At 42.7% G+C, this 26,864-nt stretch overlaps 1 protein-coding gene across 4 annotated transcripts in view; it reads right to left on the bottom strand.

Annotated features, from left to right (window-relative positions):
• CCDC88C (coiled-coil domain containing 88C) overlaps nucleotides 1-26,864 on the bottom strand; it is a 172,320-nt gene that overhangs the window by 48,257 nt on the left and 97,199 nt on the right. For all 4 annotated transcript variants that reach the window (XR_003757430.1, XM_029058882.1, XM_029058881.1 and 1 more), the window contains exons 7-13: nucleotides 26,511-26,651; nucleotides 24,069-24,253; nucleotides 23,219-23,300; nucleotides 22,300-22,458; nucleotides 6,886-7,032; nucleotides 6,027-6,171; nucleotides 3,208-3,392 (exon numbers count right to left, since the gene is read on the bottom strand). Coding sequence is in view for 3 of the 4 variants with exons in the window: in XM_029058882.1 (XP_028914715.1) it covers nucleotides 3,208-3,392; nucleotides 6,027-6,171; nucleotides 6,886-7,032; nucleotides 22,300-22,458; nucleotides 23,219-23,300; nucleotides 24,069-24,253; nucleotides 26,511-26,651 (1,044 nt within the window). In the remaining variant the exon portion in view is untranslated. The remainder of the gene's footprint in view (nucleotides 1-3,207; nucleotides 3,393-6,026; nucleotides 6,172-6,885; nucleotides 7,033-22,299; nucleotides 22,459-23,218; nucleotides 23,301-24,068; nucleotides 24,254-26,510; nucleotides 26,652-26,864) is intronic.

Consider the following 26,864-nt stretch of genomic DNA (forward strand, 5'->3'; position numbering starts at 1 on the left):
TTTGAGAATTATAGATAAGAGGCCTGCCCTTGAGGAATTTACAATCAGGTGGGGGAGAGAGACACTAAAATACATGACAGAAAGGAGGAAGGAGAAAAGGGGACACGTACATGAGTTAACACCTAAATAACAGGGCATGGCAGATCTATCCCTAAATGCTGTGGGAGGTTGTGAATATTTGGGCACAGTGTTCGACCTGACTAATTTGTATCTAATCCAGTGTTTGAACACTGCTTGACACATTATAAGCACTTAACAAATACAGCATTATTATTAGGTTGTACAGAAGCAGCATGCCATAGTGGATAGGGCACGGGCCTGGGGGTCAGAAGGATCTGGGTTTCTAATCCTGGTTCTGCTGCTTGTGTGCTGTGTGATCTTGGACAAGTCACTTAACTTCTCTGTGACTCAGTTCCCTCATCTGTAAAATGGAGTTTAAGACTATCAGCCCCATATGGGACAGGGACTGTGGCCAACTTGGTTAGCTTGAATCTACCCCAGCAATTAGTAAGCTCGGTGCCTGGCACGTAGTAAGCACTTAAATGCCATTTAAAAAGTGCTAGAGGAAGTAGGGGAAGGGATTGTAGAAATAAATTGGGAAGACCTCCTGCAGGGGATGGGATAGGATGTGAACAAAAAAGCTTCGGTCTGCCTAATGTACAGCATACTCATGATGCCACTCAAGGTGTGTGTATTATATTGCAAGTTCTGCTCAATGTGAGGCTCATCAGGAACGAGACCCCCATCTTACAGAAGAGTTGGGGGTAATCAGATAACTGGGTCCTCCAAAGAGGTTGATTTTCTAGAATTTCTAGCCTGGATCGGAGCCACAGAGGCTGTTCTCTATGCCTGAAAAGGGTATGGAGAACCTGAAGCCGAAGGTGAATGGAAAGGTATCCTTCATATGAAGTTCCTTACAACCCTTAAAAATTGACTGGCATGCAAAGGCACCTCGCTCCAAAGTCCTAAACCCAAGACTAGATTCCAAATGAGTCACGCAAATGGCTTGTTTAACACGGAAATCCCCATAAGGAGGTTAGAGTGAGCTGGCCCAGGGGCTGAAGGCTTCCTCGTTGGCTTGGGGAGTGTAGAGTGTAGCCAGCATATTCATTACCAGAAATGAAAGTGAGCCCAGGGCACTGTGGTCTAGTGGCAATACAGCAGAATGTGACTATGGCCCCCACCCAATTGCCCATAAAAGGAAAAGCAAGTGAAAGCCACTAGCAGCAAGAAGGAAATCTGATCAATGATGAAATCATATTTTGAAACTGCCATCAGGAATAAATGAGGAGAAATAAATGTACACCAATAAGTAAATGAGAAAAATATTCACTTTTACCGAGAGCCCAGTGAAAGGAGAGACCACTGAAACAAGAGCAGGCAACACAGAGGAATGGAGAAAATAGCTACTGTGGCTCTTGAAGTTCACCTGAATAACCTGAGCAGAACAGGATGGAAGAGATCTTGTCAGAAACCTGCTAAGGGTTATGAGAAGGGAGGTCATTTACACCAGGAACCAATTGCTGCTGCCTGGAGGAACCAATTACTGCTGCCTGGAGGGGTCTTGAGCTGAGCATCACTCTAAAGAATGATCACAGATCATTCGTCAGCACAGGTTTACCTACAGGAGGAAATTGTAGGCAAGAATGGCTAAGTTAAAGAGCAACCTAGTACGTAGAGCTGTGGTGGCAGCCATGTGCTGTATTATATGAATCTTATTCAATGCGGGCTTTGCCAAGCATGCATCTTCTATGTCGTAAGAGATGCAGCTTGGCCTAGTGGTTAGAGCACGAGACTGGGAGTCAGAGGAGCTTCGTTCTAATCTAGACTCTGCCACTTGTCTGCAGTGGGTCCTTGGGCAAATAATTTCACTGCTCTGCTTCGGTTACCTCATCAGTAAAATAGGGAATAAGACTGTGAGCCCCATGTGGGACATGGACTGTGCCTAACCTAATTAGCTTGTATCTACCATAGTGCTTAGTGCCGTGCATGGCACATAGTGCTTTACAAATACTATAAAAACCAACAAAAAGAACTGAGCATGTAGTGGAAGTTAAAGAAACTGGGATTATTCAATCTGGAGAATAGAAAGTAGAGGGACAGTTTTAGAGTTTTAACATAGAAGGGTGGTGACCAGCTTTTGCCCATCTCCATTAAGGACACAGACTAATGCAGCAACACAGAGATCAGGAGAGACAGATGGAAGAATTTCCTGATGGTGTGAATTTAGACCTTAAAACTGGTAGACAAGAAAGTCTGTGGTACAGTGCTCAGCACAAAAGTGCTCAGTAAGTACTACTGATTGGTTTATTGCATTCCATGCTTCAGGAAAATTGCAAAAATGAGATGGAGTCTTACCTGTCTTGCCCTTCTCCTTCAAGACTATAATCTCCTTCTTAAAGCCTTTCTGGACAAGGATTTCCTATGTCTCATAACCCAAATTACTCCAGATGCCCCATATATCTTATGTATATGGAAATTACCCATGGAAATTAGGCATCTGTTCCTGAAGTTTGTGATTCTAGATGTCTCTTGTTCCTATAGAAAAGGCATGGGCCAGGGGATCTGGGTTCTAATCCTAGCTCTGCCACTAGCCTGTTTTGGGATTTTGGGCAAGCTGCTTAACTTCTCTGTGCCTCAGTTTCCTCATCTGTAAAATGGGGATTCAATACCTGTTCCCCCTCCCTCTTAGACCGTGAGCCCCATGTGAGATGAGAACCATATCCAACCTGCTTACCTTGCATTTACCCCAGTGCTTAATAGATTCCTTGATGCAGAGCATGCACTTAATACTAAATGATCATTATTATGACTACTTGAAGTCTAAAAGTACATTTTTATGGTATTTGTTAAGTGATTATTATATGCTAGGCCAACTTTACTAAATGCTGGGTAAATACAAGGTAATTAGATTGGACACAGTCCATGTCCAACATGGAGCTCACAGTCTTAATCCTAATTTTACAGATGAGGTAACTGAGGCACAGAGAAATTAAGCTTTTTGCCAAAGGTCACATAGTAGGTGTGTGGTGGTCCCAGGAGTAGAACCCAGTCTTTTTGACTCCTAGGCCCATGTATTTACGTTTCTCCAGTCTCTCCTGGAGCTGGTTCTCCCTTCACAACACTCCCCACAGCTCTGGATGCACTAGTGCTCAATAATTCTTCTCGACTCACTGCCTTGGTAAAGGATGACAAAATCGGGGTTACCTTTTTGCCAAGCTGGTGATTTTCCTTTTCCAGTTCCACAAACTTCAGGTTGTTTTCCTCCACCATTAGGGAGGCATCCCTCAGCTCCTGGATGGTATTCTGAAGACTCTGGTTCTCCTTTTCCAGCTTCAAAATGCGACTCGATGCACACTCATTCAGCTCAAACACAAACGACTTCCTGGATGCTGAGACAGAACAGCCAGGATCAACACATAGTGTATTAACACATGGTCGGGCAACTCCTGTTTATTTTCATATCACAAAGGTGTGACAGACAGCATGAGGAGGGCTTTATTTCAGTTTAACGTCTCAGCTCAAGAGTTCATAAGGGTCACTAGCACTGTCAGCATGGGGTTAAAATGGGAGGAAGCCATCTTCCTTGGATGGAGACCCAATAATCCACTTGCAAATATCCTAAATGATGTCCTTGTGAATATAACAAAGATGGAGTGAATCCCGTGGTTCACCAAACCGTCCTGCCCATGATAAAACAGGAATGATCAATCAGTGGAATTTATTGAGTGCTTACTGTGCGCAGAATAATAATAATGTTGGTATTTGTTAAGCGCTTACTATGTGCAGAGCACTGTTCTGAGCGCTGGGGTAGACACGGGAATCAGGTTGTCCCACGTGGGCTCACAGTCTTAATCCCCATTTTACAGATGAGGTAACTGAGGCACAGAGAAGTGAAGTGACTTGCCCACAGTCACACAGCTGACAAGTGGCAGAGCCGGGATTCAAACCCATGCCCTCTGACTCCAAAGCCTGTGCTCTTCCCACTGAGCCACGCTGCTCTTCTTCTGTGTTCACGCTGCAGAACATAGTAACAAGCACTTGGGGGAGTACACACATTTCCTGCCCACAGGAGCTTAGTCTAGAGGGACTCTTACAATCTTCTGTGGTTTCACAAGACCTGTGTTTTTCCCAAACTTTCTCAATTAAAGGCTACATCTCTCAAAACAAGTGGATTCAAATAAAATGACTGTTCTCCAGTAAGTTTTCCATTATTTCAGAGAAACCGGATGCTCCATATACTTCCACTGGTCCTTAAATAGAGCTATTTTAGTAGACTTCTAAGAAGATTTTTCTCTATACCTAGGAACCCTTACCAGAATTCAAATGTCACAAAGATTCTACAACATTCTGCATATAAAAGGCCCTAAAAACATTGTAATAATTATTAAAAGTGGTATTTGTTAAACATTATGTGCCAAGAACTGTACTAAGCTCTGGGGTAGATACAGGATCATCATGTCCCACCACATGAGGCCTGCAGTCTCAGGAGGAGGGAGAATGGGTATTGAATCCCCATTTTTCAGATGAGGGAACTAAGGCACAGAGAAGTGATTTGCCCAAGGTCAAACAGCAAGTTAGTGGTAGAGCCGAGAATAGATCCCGCCTCTAACTCCCATGCCGTGTTCTTCCCACAAGTCCATGCTGCTTCTCTGGAAATGGAAAATTTAATGGAGGATAATCAATTCACTAACATCCAATCATTTTGAGAGATGTGGCCATTAGCTGTACAAGGCTGCATTAAGATATATTAGGGAAATTATCTTCAATGGCAACCAAGCTGTGTTCTATACCTTGTCCTAGGTACTCTGGTGTGCAGGTGCTAAAACAACTTCCTGGTGCACATCAACTTCTGTTTCATCAAGACCTTCAATCATCATCATTAATGGTATTTATTGACCACTTATGTGCAGAGCACTGTACTAAGCACTTGGGAGAGTACAACAGAGTTGGCAGATGCATTTTCTGCCCACAATGAGCTTACAGTGTAGAGGGGAAGACAGGTATTAATTATTTACAATCTATAATTTATAGATATCTACATAAATGCTGTGGGGTTGAGGGTGGGATGGCTATCAAATATCCAAACATCATAGATCCAAGCACACACACGATGCAAAGGGCCAGGGCCAGAGAAAAGGGGACTTAATCAGGGAAGGCCTCTTGGAGGAGATTTATTCATTCAATCGTATTTATTGAGCACTTACTGTATGCAGAGCACTGTACTAAATGTTTGGGAGAGTACAATACAACAGTAAACAGACACATGAAGTGAGTTATCTACCCTGGGAGGCTGTTTAAGAGAAACAAAGAAATGGACTAGAGTTTATGGATCATCCAACCAGTTGAGATGTCAGTATGTAGAAGACAGATTCTCGGGGAAATAATCAATCACCCAATTATTTTTTTTAAAAAGGGGAATGAATGGATGAAGGGTTGCACTCTCCCAACCTAAACAGAGAGTCTCCACACTATTTGATCTTTATTTTAAATCTTGATATGAATCCTGCCAAATGGTTCACCTTTTTCCACCTGCTAAAATAGTGGTCTTCAGACAAAAAAAACACTTCTTGGGAGAGCACTTGAGACAATTACTCTCCCCCACTTCAAAGCCTTATTGAAGGCACATCTCCTCCAAGAAGTCTTCCTTAACTAAGCTCCCCTTTCCTCTTCTTTCACTCCCTTCTGCATTGCACTGATTTGTTCCGTTTTCCCCCCCCCCCCCAGCCTCACAGCACTTATGTACATATCTGTCATTTATTTCTTTATATTAATGTCTTCCTCCGCTGCCCCCACTAGATTGAAAGCTTGTTAAGGGAATGTATCTATTTATTGTTATACTGTACTCTCCCAAGTGCTTAGTACAGTGTTCCACACACAGTTAAGTGCTCAGTAAGTAGGATTGAATGAATGAAGTAGTGAAAGGTTTAGGTCCCACCCCAGTGGATAGGATTCAGGTCTGGTTTTCTTCAAAGGAAACCTCAAGTATCACCAGGATGAAAAATTGCTTCAAGATGGCTACTTACCATCCGAGAGCTCAGCATTTTTGGAAAGCTGTTCTAATTCCCAGCCCAGGTGAACTGATTCATTCATACTCTGCTTCTGAGCAATCTCTAGCACCATGTTCTCTTCTAGAAGTTCCTCAATTCGCTTCTTATCAGTGTCCCGATCCTATAGAAGGAAAGAAGAAGGAGTGCAGATAGAGATACGGGCAGAACGCATCGTCTGGTTATCCTCTTAAACTTCTCAAGCTGCTTTGGATTTTCCAGTCCCATCTCTTGTACTGCCTTAGCCCAGAAAATCGCAGAGGATGGGGGAGAGCTGGTGAGCTGTCACATACACAATGTTTGTGTGACATATTGGGCTGAGACTGTAATTAACCTTAACAGGAACTGGCATCTTAAAGAGATAAGTCCTGATGCATGCTAAATGTCATCCCACACCAATCATTCAAAAGACATAGGTCAGGTCGCTACCTTAATACTAGCTAGGTACTTCACAGATAACTACACCTTGTTTTCAATTAGGAAACACCTGGCAAGAAACACGTGAATATAGCTAGTTTGAGACAAGGACATTACCACAAATCACCTCCAATTGACTTTTTAAAAATAGCAGAAGCAAAAGTTAAAAATGACTCTCCTAAAAGAACAGATTGAGCAGAGGCATTTAGCATACAGTCTCTAAGTTCTTGAAACGTTCCTGCAGAATGGACTGAATTTTAAAACTACTTCTCAGTTATTTTTAAAATTTCGATAGGTTCAGAGGTGGGGTACCCCAAGATTCCATTTCCTTTTTATGCAACAGCTACTATTTCGAAAGGCAATGGCGGATATTTACAGTTAACTAAATCTAATTTAAAAGTGATAACAAATCTTGCTCTACCAGTTCCAGGTCATGAAGTTTGGATTTCAGCTGCAAGTTTTCTTTCTCCAGTTCATGCACTTTATCACCCCTGGCTCGTGCTGCTGTGAGCTGTTCCTCCAGCATTGCCTTGGTTTCAATTAGAATGATATTATCTTCCCGTAGCTCCTGGACAATGAAAATAAACAGAAAACCTTGAGATCAAATACCTGACTTGACAAGCGTATGTGTCCAGATCATTTTAGCTTATTGGGTCCAAACAAGTTGAAGTCTGCAGCCCCATAAAATGAATCATTAAAGGTTCTGTCCACTGAGCATATTTTATTACCATCATTAGACTCTTGATAGATTACACCAAATCAATTCAGATTTATGCTTTGTGAAATTGAATAGCATAAATAATGGGTATTGGACATGAATTCTATCTTCCAACTTCACTGCTTTTTGTATTTGTACAGCCTACATTGGAAAAAAACTTCTCAAAATTACATTACTGGGTTAAATGGCTGTGGTCCTGAGACAGTAACAATAGAAAAGAGGGCTGAAACACACAAAACAACCATTCACACTTCCCATGCTAGAATTACTTTCTTTGCCTTTGGAACAGTTGGTTTAGGACACTCAGACCAGCTTAGCCTTTTCAACACCTCTCTATTTCATTCCAGTTTAAAGGGACATGGCCCCAAATTCTTTTCCATTTCTATTTCTCCCTATTTACCCTCCTCTCATCAAAAGAACCACTTCAGCATTTGACAAGGACATTATTTTTCAGAATAACTTTGTCCTTACAAACAGGCACTTTCCTAGAGATTTTTTGACAAGTTTCTTCCAGGTAGTAATAAATCAGTGGTATTTTTTGAGCATTTACTGAGTGCAAAGTGCAGTATTAAGCACTTGGGAAAGGACAAAGTACAATTTGCAAACATGATCCCTACCCACAAGGAGTTTATAAGGTAGAGGAGAAACTAGACATAATAATAAATTATAGATATGGGAAATGGCAGAGTGTAAGGATATGGATTTAAAAAAATAAGATCTGTGGGACCGAGCGTATGGTGAATATCACCTGATTAAGGGGCACAGATCTGAGTGCACAGGTGATGCAGGAGAGAGTGTGGGCAGGGAAATGAGGGCTTAATCAGGGAAGGCTTCTCTGAAGAGATGCGATTTAAGAAGGTACTTGAAGGTGGGAAGAGCCAGGACAGATCTCACCGCTCTCCCCTCCTGTCATCTCCAGCATCAACAAAGAGCACAACCCTCTGGGAAGTTAGGAAGCAAGTTTGAATTCTCTTTGCAGACTGCCTGCCTTTAAAGGAGAGTAAGAAAGACAGTTCAGTCTTCAGAAAAGAAATATCCACTTTCGTTTCCCTCTTCATCCTTCTTCAGCTATGCCTGAACCCCTCTTCCTACTGCCAGACAGGAAGAAGCCATCCAGTAGCAGCAGACTTTATTGAACACCCACTTAAGCAATGAAGCACACCAAGTCCTTAGGAAGTTCAGAATAAAGAAGAGACACATTCTCTTCCCTCAAGGACCTAGTATTCTAATGGGGGAAACACACCTAAACACATTTGCAAATACACCAGTCAAAAGAAATAATAATTGCTGTGCTTGTTAAGAGCTTACTCTGTACCAGGCACTGTATTAAGCGCTGCTGTAGATATGAGATCATCAGGATGGACACATGATTAAGTTCAATCGTGTATACGTGAGTGCAAATAAGTTCGTAAGTGTTACGGGGGGCTGAAGGGATGATGTGGCTCCGAGTGTCAAGAAATTAACTGGGGAAAACTTGTTAAAAGATCTGGAGATCTTTTCTGAGCAGCCAGTGCCTGGCACATAGTAAGTGCATAACAAATACCATTTAAAAAAAGGATAGGTTATTTGAAGGGAAAACATTACCTCATGTTTTCCCTTCAGGTCAGTGATAGCACTCAGTGTAGGTGCTATTTATGAATTTAAACTTGTGGCACGCCATTGATTAAGACGTGAAAAGTCCTCCTTTATTCAACAACAACATACAATGAAACATGTATCCGCTTATAACAACAAAGTAAATCAATCCATTGCATCTTTGTAAGCCAACAATCCAGGTTTTGAATTGGTATCAACCAGGTTCTAAACTGGAAGAGTAGAGCTGTGCTTTGGTTTGAGGACGATGCTGTTGACAGTAAGCCTGCATCCCTAAGGGCAGATGTCTTGGAGAGAGAATTCCTTGCACCACTGGCCCAAGGAAATGGAGCAGTGCACCTTTTCTGGACCCTTGCCATTCAGGTGAGTATTGCACAGACACCAGGGGTTAACAGGAAAGGAATGAAGTGGATTGAGCATCATTACGTCTATCTTTCTTTAAAGGCTGTGATTGTTGTGATTGTCCAAATACGTTCTGTAGTTGAAAGGAGCCAGATTTTCCCAGTTATTTTGTTTGGTCTGAGTTCAGATTGAAACACAGAAGCAGCATGGTATAGTGGATAGAGCTTGGGCCTGGGAGTCAGAAGGACCTGGGTTCTAATCCTGACTCTTCTCCTTGTCTGCTGTGTGACCTTGGGCAAGTCACTTCACTTCTCTCTGCTTCAGTTACCTAATCTGTAAAATAGGGTTTAAGATTATGAACCTCATGTGGGACTGTGTCCAACCTGATTAGTTTATATCAACCCCAGTGCTTAGTCCAGTGCCTGGCACATAGTAAGTACTTAAATACCATATTGAAAAAAAAAAGCCAAGGACAAACCCTCAGCACTTCTTGACAGTCAGGCTGGAACATTTCCTGTGGAACTGTCTGCAGTTGGTTCAATCAATCAATGACAAAACACTTACCGTATGCAAAGCACTGACTGTACTTAGATACGATCCATGCCATTAAATAATTTACAATCTAGTGATTCTTGAGGCCATTCTATCAACCTCCTTGCTGACTCCTCTGCCTCCTGTCTCTTCTCACTCCAGTCCACATTTCCCTCTGCTGCTTGGATCATCTTTCTACAAAAAAATTCACTCCATGTTTCCCCACTCCTCCAGAACCTCCAGTAGCTGCCCACCCACCTTTGCATCGAACAGAAACTTCTTACCATTGAATTTAAAGGACACAATCAGCTCTCCCTCCTCACCTTGTGATTCCCTACTACAACCTAGTCCACATACTTCACTCCTCTAATGCCAACCTACTCACTGTAACTTAATCTTATCTATTTTGCCACTAACTCCTTTCCCACTGGCCTAGAATTCCCTCCCCCTCCATAAATACCAGACTACCACTCTCCCACCTTCAAAGCCTTATTAAAATCACATCTCCTCCAAGAAACCTTTCCCAACTAAGCCCTTATTTCCCCTACTCCCTCTAATAACAACAGTAATGATGGTATTTGTTAAGCACTTACTATGTGCCAGGCACTGTACTAAGAGCTGGGGTGGATACTAGCAAATTGAGCTGGACACAGTCTCTGTTCCAGGTGGAGCTCACAGTCTCAATCCCCATTTTACAGATAAGGTAACCGAGGTAGAGAGAAGTGAAGTGATTTGCCCCAGGTCACACTGCAGACAAGTGGCAGAGCAGGGATTAGAACCCATGACCTTCTGACTCCCAGGACTGTGCTTTATCCACTATGCCATGCTGCTTCTTTACCTCTACCTTCTGCATCATCTATGCACTTGGATCTCCACTCTTTAGGCACTTAATATTCACCCCAGCCTTAGCCTCTAAGTACGTATGCACTCATCCTAAATTTATTTGTCTTCCCTCCTAGACTGTAAGCTCCTTGTGAGCAAGGGAATGTGACCACCAACTCTGTTATATTGTCCCTGCACTGATGAGACTGTCAATACTCAGTGAGTCTGTAACATGCTTGAATAAAGAGGACAGAATGAGAGGCAAAATAATAATAATTAATAATACTTATCATCGATAATAGCATTTGTTAAACACACGTTATGTGACAAGTACTGAACTAAGCACTGGGGTAGATATAAGATGATCGGGTTGGACACAGTCCCCGTCCCATGTGAGCTCAGGGTTTAAGCATGGAAAAGAACAGTATTTAATCCCCATTTGATAGTTGAGGAAACTGAGGCCTAGAGAAGTTAAGTGACTTGTTTAAGGTCACACCACACGCAAATAACAGAGCCAAGATTAGAACCCTGGTCCTGACTCATAGGTCTATGCTTTTTTGCCCACTGGGTTCAATATCAGAATCTTTTCCTTAAAGGCCCAGTCCCAGACAGCTCAGAAGGTAATCTCAGATCCCCCAAACATCACACTTTGCTTTAAGTTTTACTGAATTTAAATTATGTGATTTAATGTCTTTGGTAGAATTAAATTCTTTTCTGGAGATAATTTACCCCATGTCACAGCCTACCCCTAGAACACACCCCCATCCCTAGCTTGGTTCTTAACAGTCTGAGGAAGTAGTTTGTTTTCTTCTGTTAAACAGTTAACACACCAGATGTGCTAAAGGTCAACTGGAAGGTGTTAAAGCTGCATTTGTTCACAAGATACCATATGTCTGTGCCACTCAAAAAGAGGAATGGCTTCAGAGATTTCCCCTGCCACCCTCAAGTCATGAGCTTTACAGCAAGATCTTTAGGAAACTCTGCTTCCTTTCAAAGAGTAGTTGTGGAGCTGTGTACAAAGCTGGGCAACTCATAGGAAATACACACCCACTCTGAGCAGTGGCTCACTATGCCCAGAGCAACTCATTAAGAGGACCAGGGCAATGGGAATCCAACAAAGAACAATGGACGAGAAGATTCCCCTCTCTTGTTTTTCCTGGTGTTTGGTTGCCATGGGAATTCATTTTTCTGTCAGTAATATGGTGAAAAACAGGGAAATCTGTGCACGTTTGGCTCCCCCCACCCCAGTTAATTTCCTAGCCATCCATCCTGTGGTCCTTTGGAAGAAAAAAACCCCCCAAAACACCCAGATTGTTGTTTTAAAATGAAAAGAAGACACAAGGTCAAACACTGAAACCCTGGATGCCATTCCACACAAATAAATTCCTTCCACTTTCTATTACACATTCTAATGCCTTTAAAAAAAAAAGATTACCTGCGTTTGAGCCACGCCTTGGTATAACTTCATCTAAAGCAACAAGGGACAAACAATCCCCCAATTCACTCCCATACCCACTAAAAATGAAAGGCTGCAATCTAACAGAAAAATTCTCCAGATTTAAGGGTCTCTTTTGGTAGACACTTTGTTGATAAATTCCTGACTTGATGTGTAAGCTCCTTTCGGGCAGAGAATGTGCCTACCAACTGTTGTATGGTATTCTCCCAAGAGCTTAGTCCAGTAAGCACACAGTAAGGGTTCAATAAACAGCACTGATTACTTGGATGACATCTTTGTGAATTGATGATCATCAAAATTCTCATTATAAAACAACCCACCTCCCTCCCAGAAATGTTGGGTGAACAAATGAAACAATACAGTAGAAGGACTTTCAGAAAAAAATGTGTTTAAAAAAGTCAAAGTACATTTTAATGAATCAGTATTTTCAAGTGTTCTGCAGTAAAACTGAATACATTTTTGGAGGTGAATCCTTTTTCTCTGAGAAAGAGCACAGGCCTGGGGGTCAAAGGCCTTGGGTTCTAATCCCAGCCCTGACACATATCTGTTGCATGACCTTGGTCATGGCACTTAACTTGGGCTTGGCACATAATAAGCGCTTAACAAATGCCATTATTATTATTATTATTCTCTGTCCCTCATTTGTTAAAATGGGGATTAAATCTTACTTTCTCCTACTTCAACTGTGAGACCCAAGTGGGGTTGGAACTGTGTCCAACCTGATTAATTTGCAACTACCCCCGCACTTAGAACAATGTTTTTGTTTTTTTCAAATGGCATTTGTTAAGCACTTACTATGTGTCAAGCACTGTTCTAAGAACTGGGATAGATACATGTTATCAGCTTGGACACAGTCCCAATCCCACATGGAGCTCACAGTTGAAGTAGGAGAGAATAGGATGTAATTCCCATTTTACAAATGAGGTAACTGAGGCACAGAGAAGTTAAGTGACTTGCCCAAGGTCATGCAGCAAACACGTGGCAGACCACTAACATAGTACTAAAATTATTATTATTAATTGATAATAATAAGTGAGATATCCTTTAATTAGAATAACAAATCAAATGAGTCAAATGAATTTGAGGGTCAGTTTTACCAGTCCCTTGCATTTTGATTGGAAAAGTGACTGGCCTAATTGTAGATTGATAAGAGGGATATTTTTATATCATTCCATTCATTATTAACCCCTCTTTTCCAAACTGTGAAATAAATATTACTGTAATAAAATAATCTTCACGCTTTTGTTCCACCCCCACTAGAATTTCCAATGCCCACACTCTGTCCATGAAATGGAGCCCCAGAGGTGGAGAAAGCAAATATTGCGGTCCCTCACGACTGGGCAGCAATACAGCAGTGTTTGTGTTTGATGGATGGCTGGGTGCCACTGGATCACAGTCCTGTAGTGTCAGGTGATGCCTGACCTCTAAACCTTAGCTCCCAGATTAGCTGTCACATGGGCTTACCGAGTTGAAACTATTTCTGGGCCTTACAAACATCCTGGCTGTGGGCTTCAGGCAGCTCACTGGTAGGCAGGAGGCTAGATGAGAGTCGGGGATCAGGAACCTAAAGGTATTCAGGGACTCAGTACATCTTTATCACATCCAAACCAAGTTTCACTTGCTAGATAATGGGTACCTAATCATAAAACCTCTTGGGAAATGATCTAGTTCAAGTCCCTGTCATCTGATGGAAACACACTCAAATATCATAGACAGACAAGCAGCAAGGTCAAGTGGATAAAGCACGGGCCTGGGTGTCAGAAGAACCTGGGTTCTAATCCTGGCTTCTAAAAATCCACAATCCACCAAGCTTGAAGCAATGAACCGAGTACTTTGGAGAGTACAATAGAAGCAAGGCATATGCTCACTGCCTTCAAAGAATTTACAGTCAGTTTCAACCAGTTCATTGCTTCATACTCAGTGGATTGAAAATGTGCTTATTAGTAAAAGACTTCCAAACCTTTATCCATTAGAAATCTACTTTCAAGTAGAACACACCCTAAAGTCAACTCCCTAGTACTTTGGCTGAGGATCTCTAATTCTGCAAACTGCTCTCCTCAAACCCAGGATTATTTTCTGATCTCAATTGTTAAGGGGCCTTGCCACACTTAGCTCTGGAAAAAGTGTGGCAGATTTAAAAAACCTGAGTATCACAAATAGAGTCCCATTTAAATTAAATACAGGAGAAAGAGCTACAGGGCAATAGAAACCATTTCCCACAACTGCCTATATCAAGCCAAAACTCCTTCCAATCACCTTAATAATAATAATGATGGCATTTGTTAAGCGCTTACTATGTGCAAAGCACTGTTTTAAGCGTTGGGGAGGATACAAGGTGATCACAGTCTTCATCCCCATTTTATAGATTAGGGAACTGAGGCACAGAGAAGTGAAATGACTTGCCCAAAGTCACCCAGCTGACAAGCGGCTTCAAAGCTCTTCAAATCATCCCATTTCACATAACTGCTCTCTTCAAAGCTACTACTCCTTCGTTTCTCCCAAGCCAACCTTCTCACTAAGCCTCACTCTTGGTTCTCCCACCTCCATCTGTTATACACATTGATCCCCTTGGCCTGGAGTTGGTCTCCATTCCCCACTCCCTCCCCAACTTTCACAGACTACAGTTTCACCCATATTCAAAGCCCTGCTTAAGCCCTCCATCCTCCAACAAGCCTTTCCTGAATAATTTACAAACATCCTGAGCCACAGCAACCCAGAGCCACCTCTCTCACTATACTTATTTAGGCCCTTGCTGAGCCTGAGTATTGGTAGTAGTGATAGCTTTTGAACACATACTAGGCACAGTGCACTGTACTAAGCACTTGGGGAAGAGCAATGGAGATATGATATACATTTCCTGCCCACGGTGAGCGTACATGTAAACAGGGGGTACAGATATAAAAATATTTACCTATAATACATATTTGCAAAATTGATTATACATATAACCACAAATGTTAAGGAAGGGCAACAATACACAAAAGTGCTAGAGTTGGCTGTCAGTCAGATAAGACTAAGGAATTGGGAGTTAATCGGGGAAGGCTCGCTGCAGGAGGTAATGAGAATAATAATGATAATAACAGTGGTATTTGTTAATTTCTTAGTATTGTATCAAGCACTGTACTAAGTGCTGGGGGAGAAACAGATAATCAGGTTCTCTGTGCCTCAGTTAACATCTGTAAAATGGGGATTAAGACTAAGAGGGTCAGGGACTGTGTCCAACCCAATTTGCTTGTATCCACCCCAGTGCTTAGTACAGTGACTGGCACATAGCAAGTGCTTAACAGAAGCAGCATGGCTTACTGGAAAGAGCACGGGCTTGGGAGTCAGAGGTTGTGGGTTCTAATCCCGGCTCCGCCACTTGTCTGCTGTGTGACCTGGGGCAAGTCACTTCCTTCTCTGTGCTTCAGTTACCTCATCTGTAAAATTGGGGATTAAAAAATGTGAGCCCCACGTGGGACAATCTGATTACCCTGTATCTACCCCAGCACTTAGAACAATGCTCTGCACATAGTAAGTGCTTAACAAATACCATTATTATTATTAAATACCATAATTATTAATTATTATTAAAAGGCATGCAATGACATTACTTTTGGAGAGAAAAAGTTAACACCCATGGGAATTTCATCTGCCCATCCTTGGTGGGGAAATCAACTAAGGGAAAGAAAGCCACACACATTCTATGTTCCTTTGATGGTCCGGTAACATCCTAGGACAATAAAGTTGTCAACTCTGAGATATGTGCCCCGAATTCCCGGCTGGTGTGGCCTCTTCTATATTTGGAGCTCGGAGCTGCTGGCTGCTGTTCTCCCAGCAGCTGAGCCCAGATTGTATACATTTCATGGAGCTCAACCAAATGGCAATTTAGTTCTTAAAACTTATCCTTTTGGTGGCATGTCAGGAGACACAAATACAATCCAACATAACTTGAATGACATGGCTTATGACAACTGAGGGCAACGGGAATAAGACACAAGGGAGAGAGAGCTTCATCAGGTTCATTTTACTGATCTAAGCTAAATAAAAGAGAGCAAGCACAACCCTGCAGGCCTACAGTCCAAGGCAGGCCAGTCACCCCAAAGATACTGTCCCTCCACGGAAAAGACCAGAGAAACTGGGATCTGGGAGTAAGGAATGAGGAGGATTAGGGGACACAGTCACAAAGCCCAGGGGGCTTTGCATCCCCAGGCTGATGAAGCCATCTGAATTGACATCCTGAAACCTGTTTAGAGTAAAGGCAGGGTGTTTTCTCTGGAGAAGGCAAACTTCACTTTCAGGTGTTCCCATTTTCAGTATTAGAGATGAGGGAAGACCCCGGTTGGATGGTGAAAACTAGTGGTTTCTCGCTAGGTAAGGAACAATAACCAACAACCTGAAGACATGCCAAGGAACATTATTTACACACAGGGACTCATCTAACTGAGGGCTGGAGACTTTAACATCACTCATTAACTTTGTACTCACAAGTGTACATCGCCAGGACAACAGGGCCAAGGATTCTAAAGAAACCCTAAAATGCACTTTGCTTGAAGAGGTAGCTCAGCAGTATGGATTTTTTTCCCTTTACCACTACTGGAAAGAGTTTTTATATTGAGAAGCAGCATGGTATAGTGGATAGAGCATGGGCCTGGGAGTCAGAAGGTCATGGGTTCTGATCCCAGCTCTGCCACTTGTCTTCTGTGTGACCTTGGGCAGGTCACTTCACTTCACTGTGCCTCAGTTACCTCATCTGCAAAATGGAGATAGAGACTTTGAGCTCCACGTGGGACAGGGACTGAGCCTTACCCAATTTGCTTGTATCCACCCTAGAACTTAGAACAGTGCCTGGCACATAGTAAATGCTTAACAAATACCATAATTATAATTACTATTACTACTGTTTATAAAACCAGCAAGTTGTTGGTTTTATATGTTCTTATACATGTGCACAGCCAGCTCAACAAATGTTAGCTTAGTTCACCAAAGAAAAACACTCTTCTCAGATGTTCTTTCTCTCTGCTTGCACAGCGCTTGGCTTATCTGTTTTAATTATCTTGAAATCTTATTTCAATATTATTTGGCTTCTCTGCTGTGTTTTCTAATCATAGATTTTTCAATCTTAAACTTTTAATTTCTCATTGATTAGACGAGTGTAGTTGTGCGCTCTGAACTACACATATTGATTATTCATATTGGCCCTTTTTGCCACACTACCTGGGAACTTTGGGGAAAGAAGGAGAAAGCACTAAATCAACCACCGGTATTCACTGAGCACTTCCTATGTGCAGAGCACCAGACTAAGTACTTGGGAGACTTTCAAAAAAGAGTCAATAGATATGATTCCTGCCCATAAAGAGCTGTCAAATATGGCTCCAAATTCCAAATACCACTGGGAATTACAGCCAACTGTCCTTTGTACTCTAAGAAGATGTGCATCCCTGAGTGCACATGTGTACTAGAAAGAACACTGGGGAACCAGAGTCCTGGCTGCACTGTAAACATACACAAAGGCTGGTCCTTGTTGTGCTGAAATATTTTTTGTTGCTTGCAGTTCCTACTGGCATTTTTACTTTTGCTTCCTTGTTTTACAACCCTTTGGAGCATCAGTTCCAACAGAGCCGCTCCTTTCCTGACCTTACTGAGATAAGTTGTCTAGTGACTATATGGAGTCCAGGTCTTGCAGTCAAAAAGAAGGTTGGACAGCTTGATGATGATGATGATAATAATAATGGTATTTGTTAAGTACTTACTATGTCCCAGGCACTGTCCTAAGCGCGTGGGGAGGTACAAGATAATCCGTTTGGACACTGTCCCTGCCCCACATGGGGCTCACAGTCTTAATTTCCACTTTACAGATGAGGGAACTGAGGCACAGAGAAGTGAAGTGACTTGCCCAAGGTAATACACCAGGCAGGTGGCAGAGCCAGGATTAAAACCTAGATCCTGACTCCCAGGCCTGTGCTCTGTCCACTAAGCCACGATGCTTCTCTCCAAAGACGCTGAGTTTGTTCTGGAGCCTGAGACATTGAGCCACCACATTATGACAGTCTCCCAACAAGACAGGCTGGTATTCTCGATATCATTTTCTACTTGTCTACTGTAGTTGCACTGTGATTCAATGTGTACTGCCTAGGTAACATAATGCTGTGACACCATTCAGCTTTGTGTTGCAGTATTGACTGCATGATATCAGGCTTCAAACTAGAGTAAAAGTACTCAGAGCTGTAGTGTTGTCCGACCTTTTCTACAGCTGCAAGACTTGGATCCTACACAGGCACTGCATCTGCCTCCATGGGCAGTTCCAAAGGCACCTATAATGGGCTCCACTACATAACCATTGGCAAGTCAGTATCATAAAACAACCAAGTTCCGAAAAGTAGGATCCCAGCACCAAAGCTATGCTAATCTCAGAACATCAACAACAGGTGGAGCATGGGAAGCAAATGAACGACAGCAGGACAGACACACAACTGCTGTATGGAGAGCAGAAATTGGGAACAGCAGGAAACAAAGAAGAAATGTTTAAAGGACACAATAAAAAACCTTAGATAATGCTGCAATATATGTGAAAACTAGGTGCCAGCTAAAGGGAAGAGGACAGAGTAACAAGATATACTACTATTGAGAAAAGAATTTCCCTTTTTGAGCCAAAACTTCATAAGAAATGGGGCAAGGAGACAAAGAGAAATGAGCTCTAACTGCTTCAAATCTCAAACATGCCGACAATACAAGAAATTGCACAATAAGGCCAGGACTGAGGTTCTTGTATTGGCCTTTTCAGTCTCTCACACGCTCAGAGATGAATATCATCGTCCATGGGGTATTCTTCGAATACGAAAGGGAACTAAGTATATGTTTGGTTGTACACAGAACTTAAAAATAGGATTGACACCACAAATCCCAAATCCAGATCTGGGAAGACAGTGTACGAAACAGAGATGGGACTGGGAACCCAGGCATCCTGAGGTGTGCTCCTTTGGAGAGCACAGCATTACTGGCCCAGAGGGGAAGCAGGGACTTGTCTTGGCTGACATTTTTGAGAGGATAGTCATGTAACTGACCACACCTATCTCAAGAGAGGAGAGGGGACTTTGAGAATTCAAAAAACTCAAAGCTCTCTCCTCACAGAGCAGTATTTGTCAGCACCAGAGCTGAGTTTGGAACCCAGACATTTCACAACTCGGCTTTTTGAAACACTTTAGCCCAGGGAGCTTAGGTTGTTTGTGGGGCAAGACGGAGAGGGTGGCTGAATCAGACAAGAAGCCCTCCTGCACTCATCACTCCAGCACCCATCTCACTAATGACATAGGAATTTGAGCACAGCAGGCAAGGGTAGTACATTCTCTGTAGCCCCACCAAATGGCCTCATCTGTGGTTACAAGTTTAACAGTGACACAACAGGAGTCACTACTCTTCCAACACTATGAAGACGGGAGTTGCATTCCCTGACCTGCTTTCAGTTATTCAGAATGGTTTTTCCAGTGACAAGACGCAGGGACACTTTTTTCACAGCGGAAGCAATGCACAGCCACTGGATATTTGGTACCCATTTTCATCCTCTTCTAACTCCCGTTACACTCTCTCTCTCTCTTCAGAAATCCCTCCAGGTCATTATCAGTCCTTCCCAAATCTCCACAGAAGAGGAAAAAGCTCAGCCAGTGGTATCCCAGCCACAAACCTGCTTCATTTGAGAGCAGTGAGGATCTTAGTCCAGTCCCTCCTAGTTATTTTAATCATTTGGGTCTCAGTTTCCTCATCTGTTTTAAGGGAATGTTTCTCCCCACCTTGCCTCTCACTGTTGAATGTTGAACAGTTATGAGAATGGAAAGAGAAAATGCCATTCTTACCAAAGAGAACTGGGAAACCCTCGGGGTTATTTAAAAATATAGACCCTCATAAGGACTAGCCAAATAGTAATAAGAAAGCAGCAGCAGCAGTGGACCTAATAGAGTATATGCTCAGAGTCAGAGTGACCTGGGTTCTAATCCTGCTCTACCACTTGTTGGCTGTGTGACCTTGGGCAAATTCCTTCACTACTTCATGCCTCATTTACCTTATCTGTAAAATAGGGATTAAGCCTGTGAGTCCCTCGTCCCATCTAATTAGTTTGAATCTACTCCAGTGCTTAATATGGTGCCTGACATAATAATGTTGGTATTTGTTAAGCGCTTACTATGTGCCGAGCACTGTTCTAAGCGCTGGGGTAGACACAGGGGAATCAGGATGTCCCACGTGGGGCTCACAGTCAATCCCCATTTTACAGATGAGGTAACTGAGGCACAGAGAAGTTAAGTGACTTGCCCACAGTCACACAGCTGACAAGTGGCGGAGCTGGGATTCGAACTCATGACCTCTGACTCCAAAGCCCGTGCTCTTTCCACTGAGCCACGCTGCTTCTCTATAGTAAGTGCCTAACATATAGTAAGTGCCTAACAAATACTATTTAAAATAAAAGAGAGAGAAAATATGATTATCTCCAAGGAAAATAGGAAGAACTAACTCCAGAAAGTTAAAGAAGGAGGTAGGCTAATCCAAGAGATTGAGTTATTTTTTCATGTTAAATACTTGAAACCTGTTTTTAGTAGTAGTAATAGTGGTATTTATTAAGCCCTTACTGTGTGTGGCGCACTGTACTAAACACTGGAAAGGTGGGCCCAGTCCCTCAAAGGGCCCACAATCTATGAAGTCTAGGCAATTCTGCCCTTGTTATACACCAGCCACTGCATGCTGCCAACCCATTTTGTGCCATCTTTAGGCACTGCTGACTAGCTGGCCTGGGGTATGGATGGCAGGTTTGGCCAGGTGGGGATGGATACAGGGTGCTGCACTTCTTGATGCAGCTCTAAAGCAACATAAGAGGGTCTACTCTTCACATTCCTTGAAGATGACCAACATAGCTTTGAGCAAGCCAAACAGCAGCAGCCAAGCCCACCTGACCTGGTCCCAGTGTCAGCCAAATTCCACCAAAGTAACATCCAAATCTGACTGAAATGCAAGGAAACCTGAACCCCACTTCAGAGCCCTGGGGGCTGCTCTTCTATGTTCTGTGTTTCTACGTATGATTTCCCTCCTGGGCTGCTGGGGCTTTCAGTTTCAGAAACTTATTGAAACATGGGGTGAGAGCCAGGACACTAGAGCCTCTGCATCCTCAAAGATTTTAAAAGACTGGCTGAGCAATTGAGAGGACTTTAGTAGCAACAAGCTCAGCACCATTAGAACACAAAATCAGATGCTTATGAAAGGAAGGAAAGCAATTCATCGAGTGTGAATGAGTGAATGTGAATTAGAGAAGTAGTGTGGCCTAGTGGAAAGAGCATGGGCCTGAAAGTCAGAGGCCCTCGGTTTTAACCCCAGCTCTGCCACTTGTCTGTTGTGTGACCTTGGGAAAATCACTTAACTTCTTTCAGTCTGTTACCTCACCTGTAAAATGGGGTTTAAGACTGTGAGCCCCATGTGGTATATGGACGGTGTCCAACCTGATTAACTTGCATCTACCCCAGTGCTTAGAATAGTGCCTGGCATAAAGTATTTAAATACGATTAAAAAAAGAAGACAAATGGGAAAAGAGTTAAAGTTTCAAGAGGAAGAAATCTAAGAATGACACCCTGAATGGTCAAAAATTTTTTCTGGTATGTTTCCCCTTCAAATATTTTAATTTTTTTTAAAATGTTGAGTTAAATTTAAATTACAATAAAATAAAAATGGGTGTAGCTTTCCAAATTCCTTATTGGCTGCTATTAGGGTAATACATGATACAGCCATTTTTAGTTTCTAACTGAGGTGGGGAGTTGGGAATAAAATGCATATTTAATTGACAGGCGGGGGAATACTCAAGAAGGCAGTGGCTGATCCTGTCAAGGACCCAAAGCCAAAAGAATTCTACTTCCAGAAGGCTTTGTGGTTGGCAGGTAGGGAGAGTAGATAGAGTGAAAGGAGTCATATTTGGACAGAAGAAACTTGAGACAGAAGGTGGCTGTGTATTGTTAGAATTAGCACCAAAACACACAGCTTCTCTGATGAGACACCACTAGCCCAGGTCAGACGTGGGACATGAACTAACAGTGAAACTGCAGCTCATAGAAGAGTTAGTGCCCATCTCAATTAACAAACTGCTTAAGCCCCATCTACAAGGCTTGGATCTACTAAAACCTGTGAGAGAGGAGGTTCTCATCTCTCTCCCCCCAAACCATAATCTCCTTGTGGGCAGGGAATATATCCATTACATTGTTATACTGTATTCTCCCAAGCACTTAGTACAGTGTTCTGCACATAGTAAGAGCTCAATAAATATGATTGATTGATTGACTTAGTGCAGAGGATGATCCAAGCAACCCTCCAAGGCAGAGCAAGAGGCAGTTCTGAGATGGCAGGGCCTGTGGCTTCAGCCTTACCTCCATGCGAGCCTTGTAGAAATCCACATCATGCAGTTTCTCTTTACATCTGATCAGCTCCGTCTCCAGTTTCTCTACTCGGTTTGCCTTCTCCCTCAAGGAATCCAGTTCATCACGATAGGCCCGGGCAGATCGGGCATCAGCTGCAAGGTGGACATTCTGGGCCGGCGGAGGAGGAGAGAATAAAACCAAAATTTGTAGGGGGGATTCGGGCCAGACATTTTGTAGTTTTGTTTTTTTCTCCAAGAAATGGAAATCTACAAAGGGCTTCCAAAGGCATTCCTGAGCTCTGGGCATTCTTTATTTAAATTCAAGCAAAGTAATAGTTATTGAACTAATTTGCATCTCAGCAGCTCCTGGAGGGAAAGACGCTGAAGGGAGCAACATGAATAGGGTGGGGACAGATTCCTTAAAAGCTACAGTTTGCCACATTAGTGGCACAAAAGTCACCCAGGGTGAAATGTGAAAGACCTTTTCCTCATCACTGGTGGACCCTGGGTACCCAACAAAAGCAAATACACTCAAGAAAGAATTGAGGGTGCTGAGCTTTGAGGCCCAGGTCTGTTCTCACTCAGCCAGAAACTCTCACGTTGACCCACCCCAGAGTATCGTGTTTTTTATTTTCCAGTAAACCTAACAACATTGGGTTTACAGTTAGACATTGTTGTATCAAGCAAAGTGTTTTGGTTTAACAAATATACAGATTATCAAATGCAAAAACACACACCTGTTGAAATTAGCTTGATTCAGAAGAGGCAACTGTGGCTTTTATCAAATTTGATTTCAGAGGGATGAACAAAGGTGAGGGTATAGGGGATTAAGGTGTTTTTCCAGAAGCCGCTATCTAGAGGAAGCATTCTTCATCCTCTCAACCACTTTTAAAAATGGACAAACTAAATCTCTCCTTCCTTTTACTTACCTCCTGCTTGATTTTCTGCAGTTCCAGAATTAGTTGTTCACCTTCATGCCTGGAGTCCACAAGCTGTTCCGATTTCTCTTCCCTGAGGTGTTGGGGATACGTTAGGAAGACCTCAATTAGATGTATCAATAAACACTGGGCAAATGGTTGGCCAGTTTTTACATAGAAGTGAATTATGCCCATGGGACAAAGGAAAGAGAGGATGGGATTCTGAACAACTCGGACTATAAAATGTGTTTCAAAATAAGGCAGAAGTCCTTCTAGGTTTCACCCTTGCCAAGTATAACAAGCTCATAGCTGTGACCTCCAGACTGGGAATACATTGATTTTCAAGGGTAACCATGATGTGGCCACAAAGACATGGCCTCATGTCCTTTTCCAGGGACAAGAGTGATGATTTGGATTAGCAGCCAGAGGGTTTGCAGGAGAGAGCAGTGGAAAAAAGCGTAGCCTCAAGTCAGACGACCTGGGTTATAATCCCAGCTCTGCCACTTGCCTGCAGTGTGGCCTTAAGAAAGTCACTTAACTTCTTTAGGCCTGTTCACTCATCTGTGAAATGGGGGTTCAAATGGGGATTCCCTGTCACATAAGCATGAGCCCCATGTGGGACATGAACTGTAGCTGATTGCATTGTATCTACCCTAGTTGCTTATTACAGTGCTCGGCCCATTAGAAGTGCTTAACAAGTACCAAAATTAATATTATCATCACCCTAAATCCAACATGTGCAGAGTGGGGAGGAAAAGTCTATAAAGATTAAGAAGGGCAGATCATTTCTGTGAAAGACCAATAAACCAAAGACAGAAGTTGGCATTTCCTTGGGTACCTGATGGGTTTACCAGAGACTTACAGTTCCTGTCGGAGCCTCCTTAGTTTGGCCTTGTTGTCTGCCAGCTCTACAGCCAAGTGCTGCTTGTCCTCGCTGGAGAGGCTGCTGGTTGGGCTGGGGGTGGAGTCTGCACTGGAGGAGACTACAGGGCTGAGTGGCTGCTGGGATTGCAGATAGTCCCTTTCTTGAGTGAGATCCACTATCAACTAGAGAGAGAAAAAAGACAGTGTCACTGACAGCAAGGCCCACAGCAATCTCTCCCCTCATCACCATCAATGGTATTTATTGAGCGCTTACTATATGCACAGCCTTATACTAAGTGCTAGGGAAAATACAGATTTGGCAGACATGTGTTGGCAGACCCGTTGCCTGCTCACAACAAACTCACAGTCTAAAGGAAGAGGCAGCCAGTAATATAAACAGTATATAATATATAATTTGAAGAGATGTACTTAAGTGCTGTGGGGTTGAGGGTGCGGTGAACATCAAATTCATTCAATCGTATTTACTGAGCACTTACTGTGTGCAGAGCATTGTCAAATGTCCAAAGGTCATAGATCCAACTGCAGAGGTGTTGCAGAATGGAGGAGCTGGGGAAAAGAGGGTTTAATCGAGGAAGGCCTCTTGGAGGAGAAGTGACCTGAATAAGCCTCTGAAGGTAGGGAGAGTGGTGGTTTGCCATATATGGGGAGGGAGGGAGTTCCAAGTCAGAGGGAGGATGTGGGAAAGGGGTTGGTGAGATAGATGACATCAGGGCACAGTGTGTAAACTGGTGCTAGAGGAGCAAAGTGTGTGGGCTGGGCTGTTGTAGGAGATGCCACAAATGTTGCTCCAAACTTAAAAAAACAAACAAAAAAAAAACTACAGCTTGAGAGAGAAAATGAATGACACATGTATAGACAAAAGAAGGGGTTCAAACTGGAATGTTTAAAAAGCAACTTGTCCCCCAAATAAAGACTTTACAGACTTTATAGTCCTCTGCCCATGGGTACCATCAAAGACCAGAAGTGAATTAGCTAAAGAAGAGTGGCCAATGGAAAGCAGGTGGAAGGAGAAAAATTGTCAGTGAGTCATACTGCCAAGACCTTCAGCATTTTGATTTCCAGTCATGGGAAATTGTCTTTCAAATTCTCATTCTCTGCTCAAAGTTATATAGGACAAAAGAAGAGACTCATAAACCTAATCCAATGCAAAAATTACATCAGTTACCAAATTATTCAAAATCAAGACAACTTGGCACCAAAGAGGATCTCCTTCAAACCAAAGCTTTAAGATAGGGGAGAAAAAATGTTTCACAGTAGACAATCAAAATCAAATTTAAAAATCTTAATATTTGGCATTGGGATTCTTTGTTTTTTGAGTGGACACAAAATGCTACAGCTTCAATTTTCTCTACTCCATCAGCTTCTTAGACTTCAACATCACTCCCCCTACTCACTTTTCAAGCTTTCTTTGTCACTGTGTTTAGCTCTCACAGGCAGCCACTCCAGATTCTCAGAAACACAAATCCACTCAGTAACCATGACACATGCACCCAAACATTCTTACAATACTGCCGCTTGCAGTCTCGAATGCCCCCACGTCCCGAACCTTGAAGAGACACATTCACTCACACAAACACACACATGACTGCACACATATGCACATGAGGGCAATACTGACACATTCCTCTTTCGGAGTAAAAAAGACTGTACTATGTCTTCCCCTTTGCTAAGATTCATCCACAGTAAACAGTCTGCATCTGGCCCAATAATGGCACCCCACAGGTGTTCTTAATAGGTTAAGAGCTCCTTTCCGGCTCCTGAGGAAATCCATCCTGCTTTATGCAGACACCCAAAGATTCTAAATTCGAGACAGGACACAGGCCAGCCAATCTGGGGTCGAAAGAGAGGGCTGATACTTTAGATTTCCAATGATCTGTCCCATGGAGTCTCAAAACACATGACACTGAAAAAGTATTTGCTTGGGATGTTGTTTTCAGGTGAACCTTTGTTTCCCAGATCTAAAAAAATAAAATAAAGCATCTTGGTTTGGAATATAAGGTGGGATTTATGCTATTACTTCACCTGGAAACATGATTGAGATTACAAACTGGAAGCAACAAAGACTTTGAGCCCCATGTGGGACAGGTACCGTGTCCAAACTGATTACACTGAATCTACCCTAGTACTCAAAACAGTGCTTGGCACATAGTAAATGCTTAACAAATACCATAATTATTGCTATTATTATCATATGGAGACAAGGCAATCCCCTCTAGACTGTGAGCTTGTTGTGGTCAGGGAATCTGTCTACCAATTGTGTTACACAGTACTCTCTCTAGCACTTAGTACAGTGCTCTGTACAGAGTAAGCACTCAATAAATACAACTGATTGATTGATAAGGTAACAGGGATTCAGAAGACAGGGTGCAGTTTGTCTGTTGCTCAATAACATCGGCTGAGGTTCTCATTGCATGCATACCTCTGTGCACTCATCCCGCTCGTCAATAAGCCTTTTGAGGTGAAACACCATGTTCCTTGAGAGGGCCTCCAGCTCTTCTGGAGCCATTTCTGGGAGCTCCAACCACTGCAGGTCAAACACATTCTCCTGGTTGTGGGTCACCTGCGAAAACACAAGTTCTCAGGGTGGCCTTGGGGTTGCACAAAATGCCAGAGCTTAGTGTGGGCACGTAGACTTGGGTTAAATGTTAAATGTTAAAATTCTTATGATCATTCCATCAAAATGCTGGAAGTTAGATGGATATTTGATGCTGAAGGAGTGTTGTCTAGTGAAAAGAGCATGGGTCTAGTGAAATGAGCATTAGGAGTCAGAGGA

The sequence above is a fragment of the Ornithorhynchus anatinus genome, chromosome 1 (genome assembly GCF_004115215.2).
Source record: "Ornithorhynchus anatinus isolate Pmale09 chromosome 1, mOrnAna1.pri.v4, whole genome shotgun sequence".
In the NCBI taxonomy this organism is placed as follows: domain Eukaryota; kingdom Metazoa; phylum Chordata; class Mammalia; order Monotremata; family Ornithorhynchidae; genus Ornithorhynchus; species Ornithorhynchus anatinus.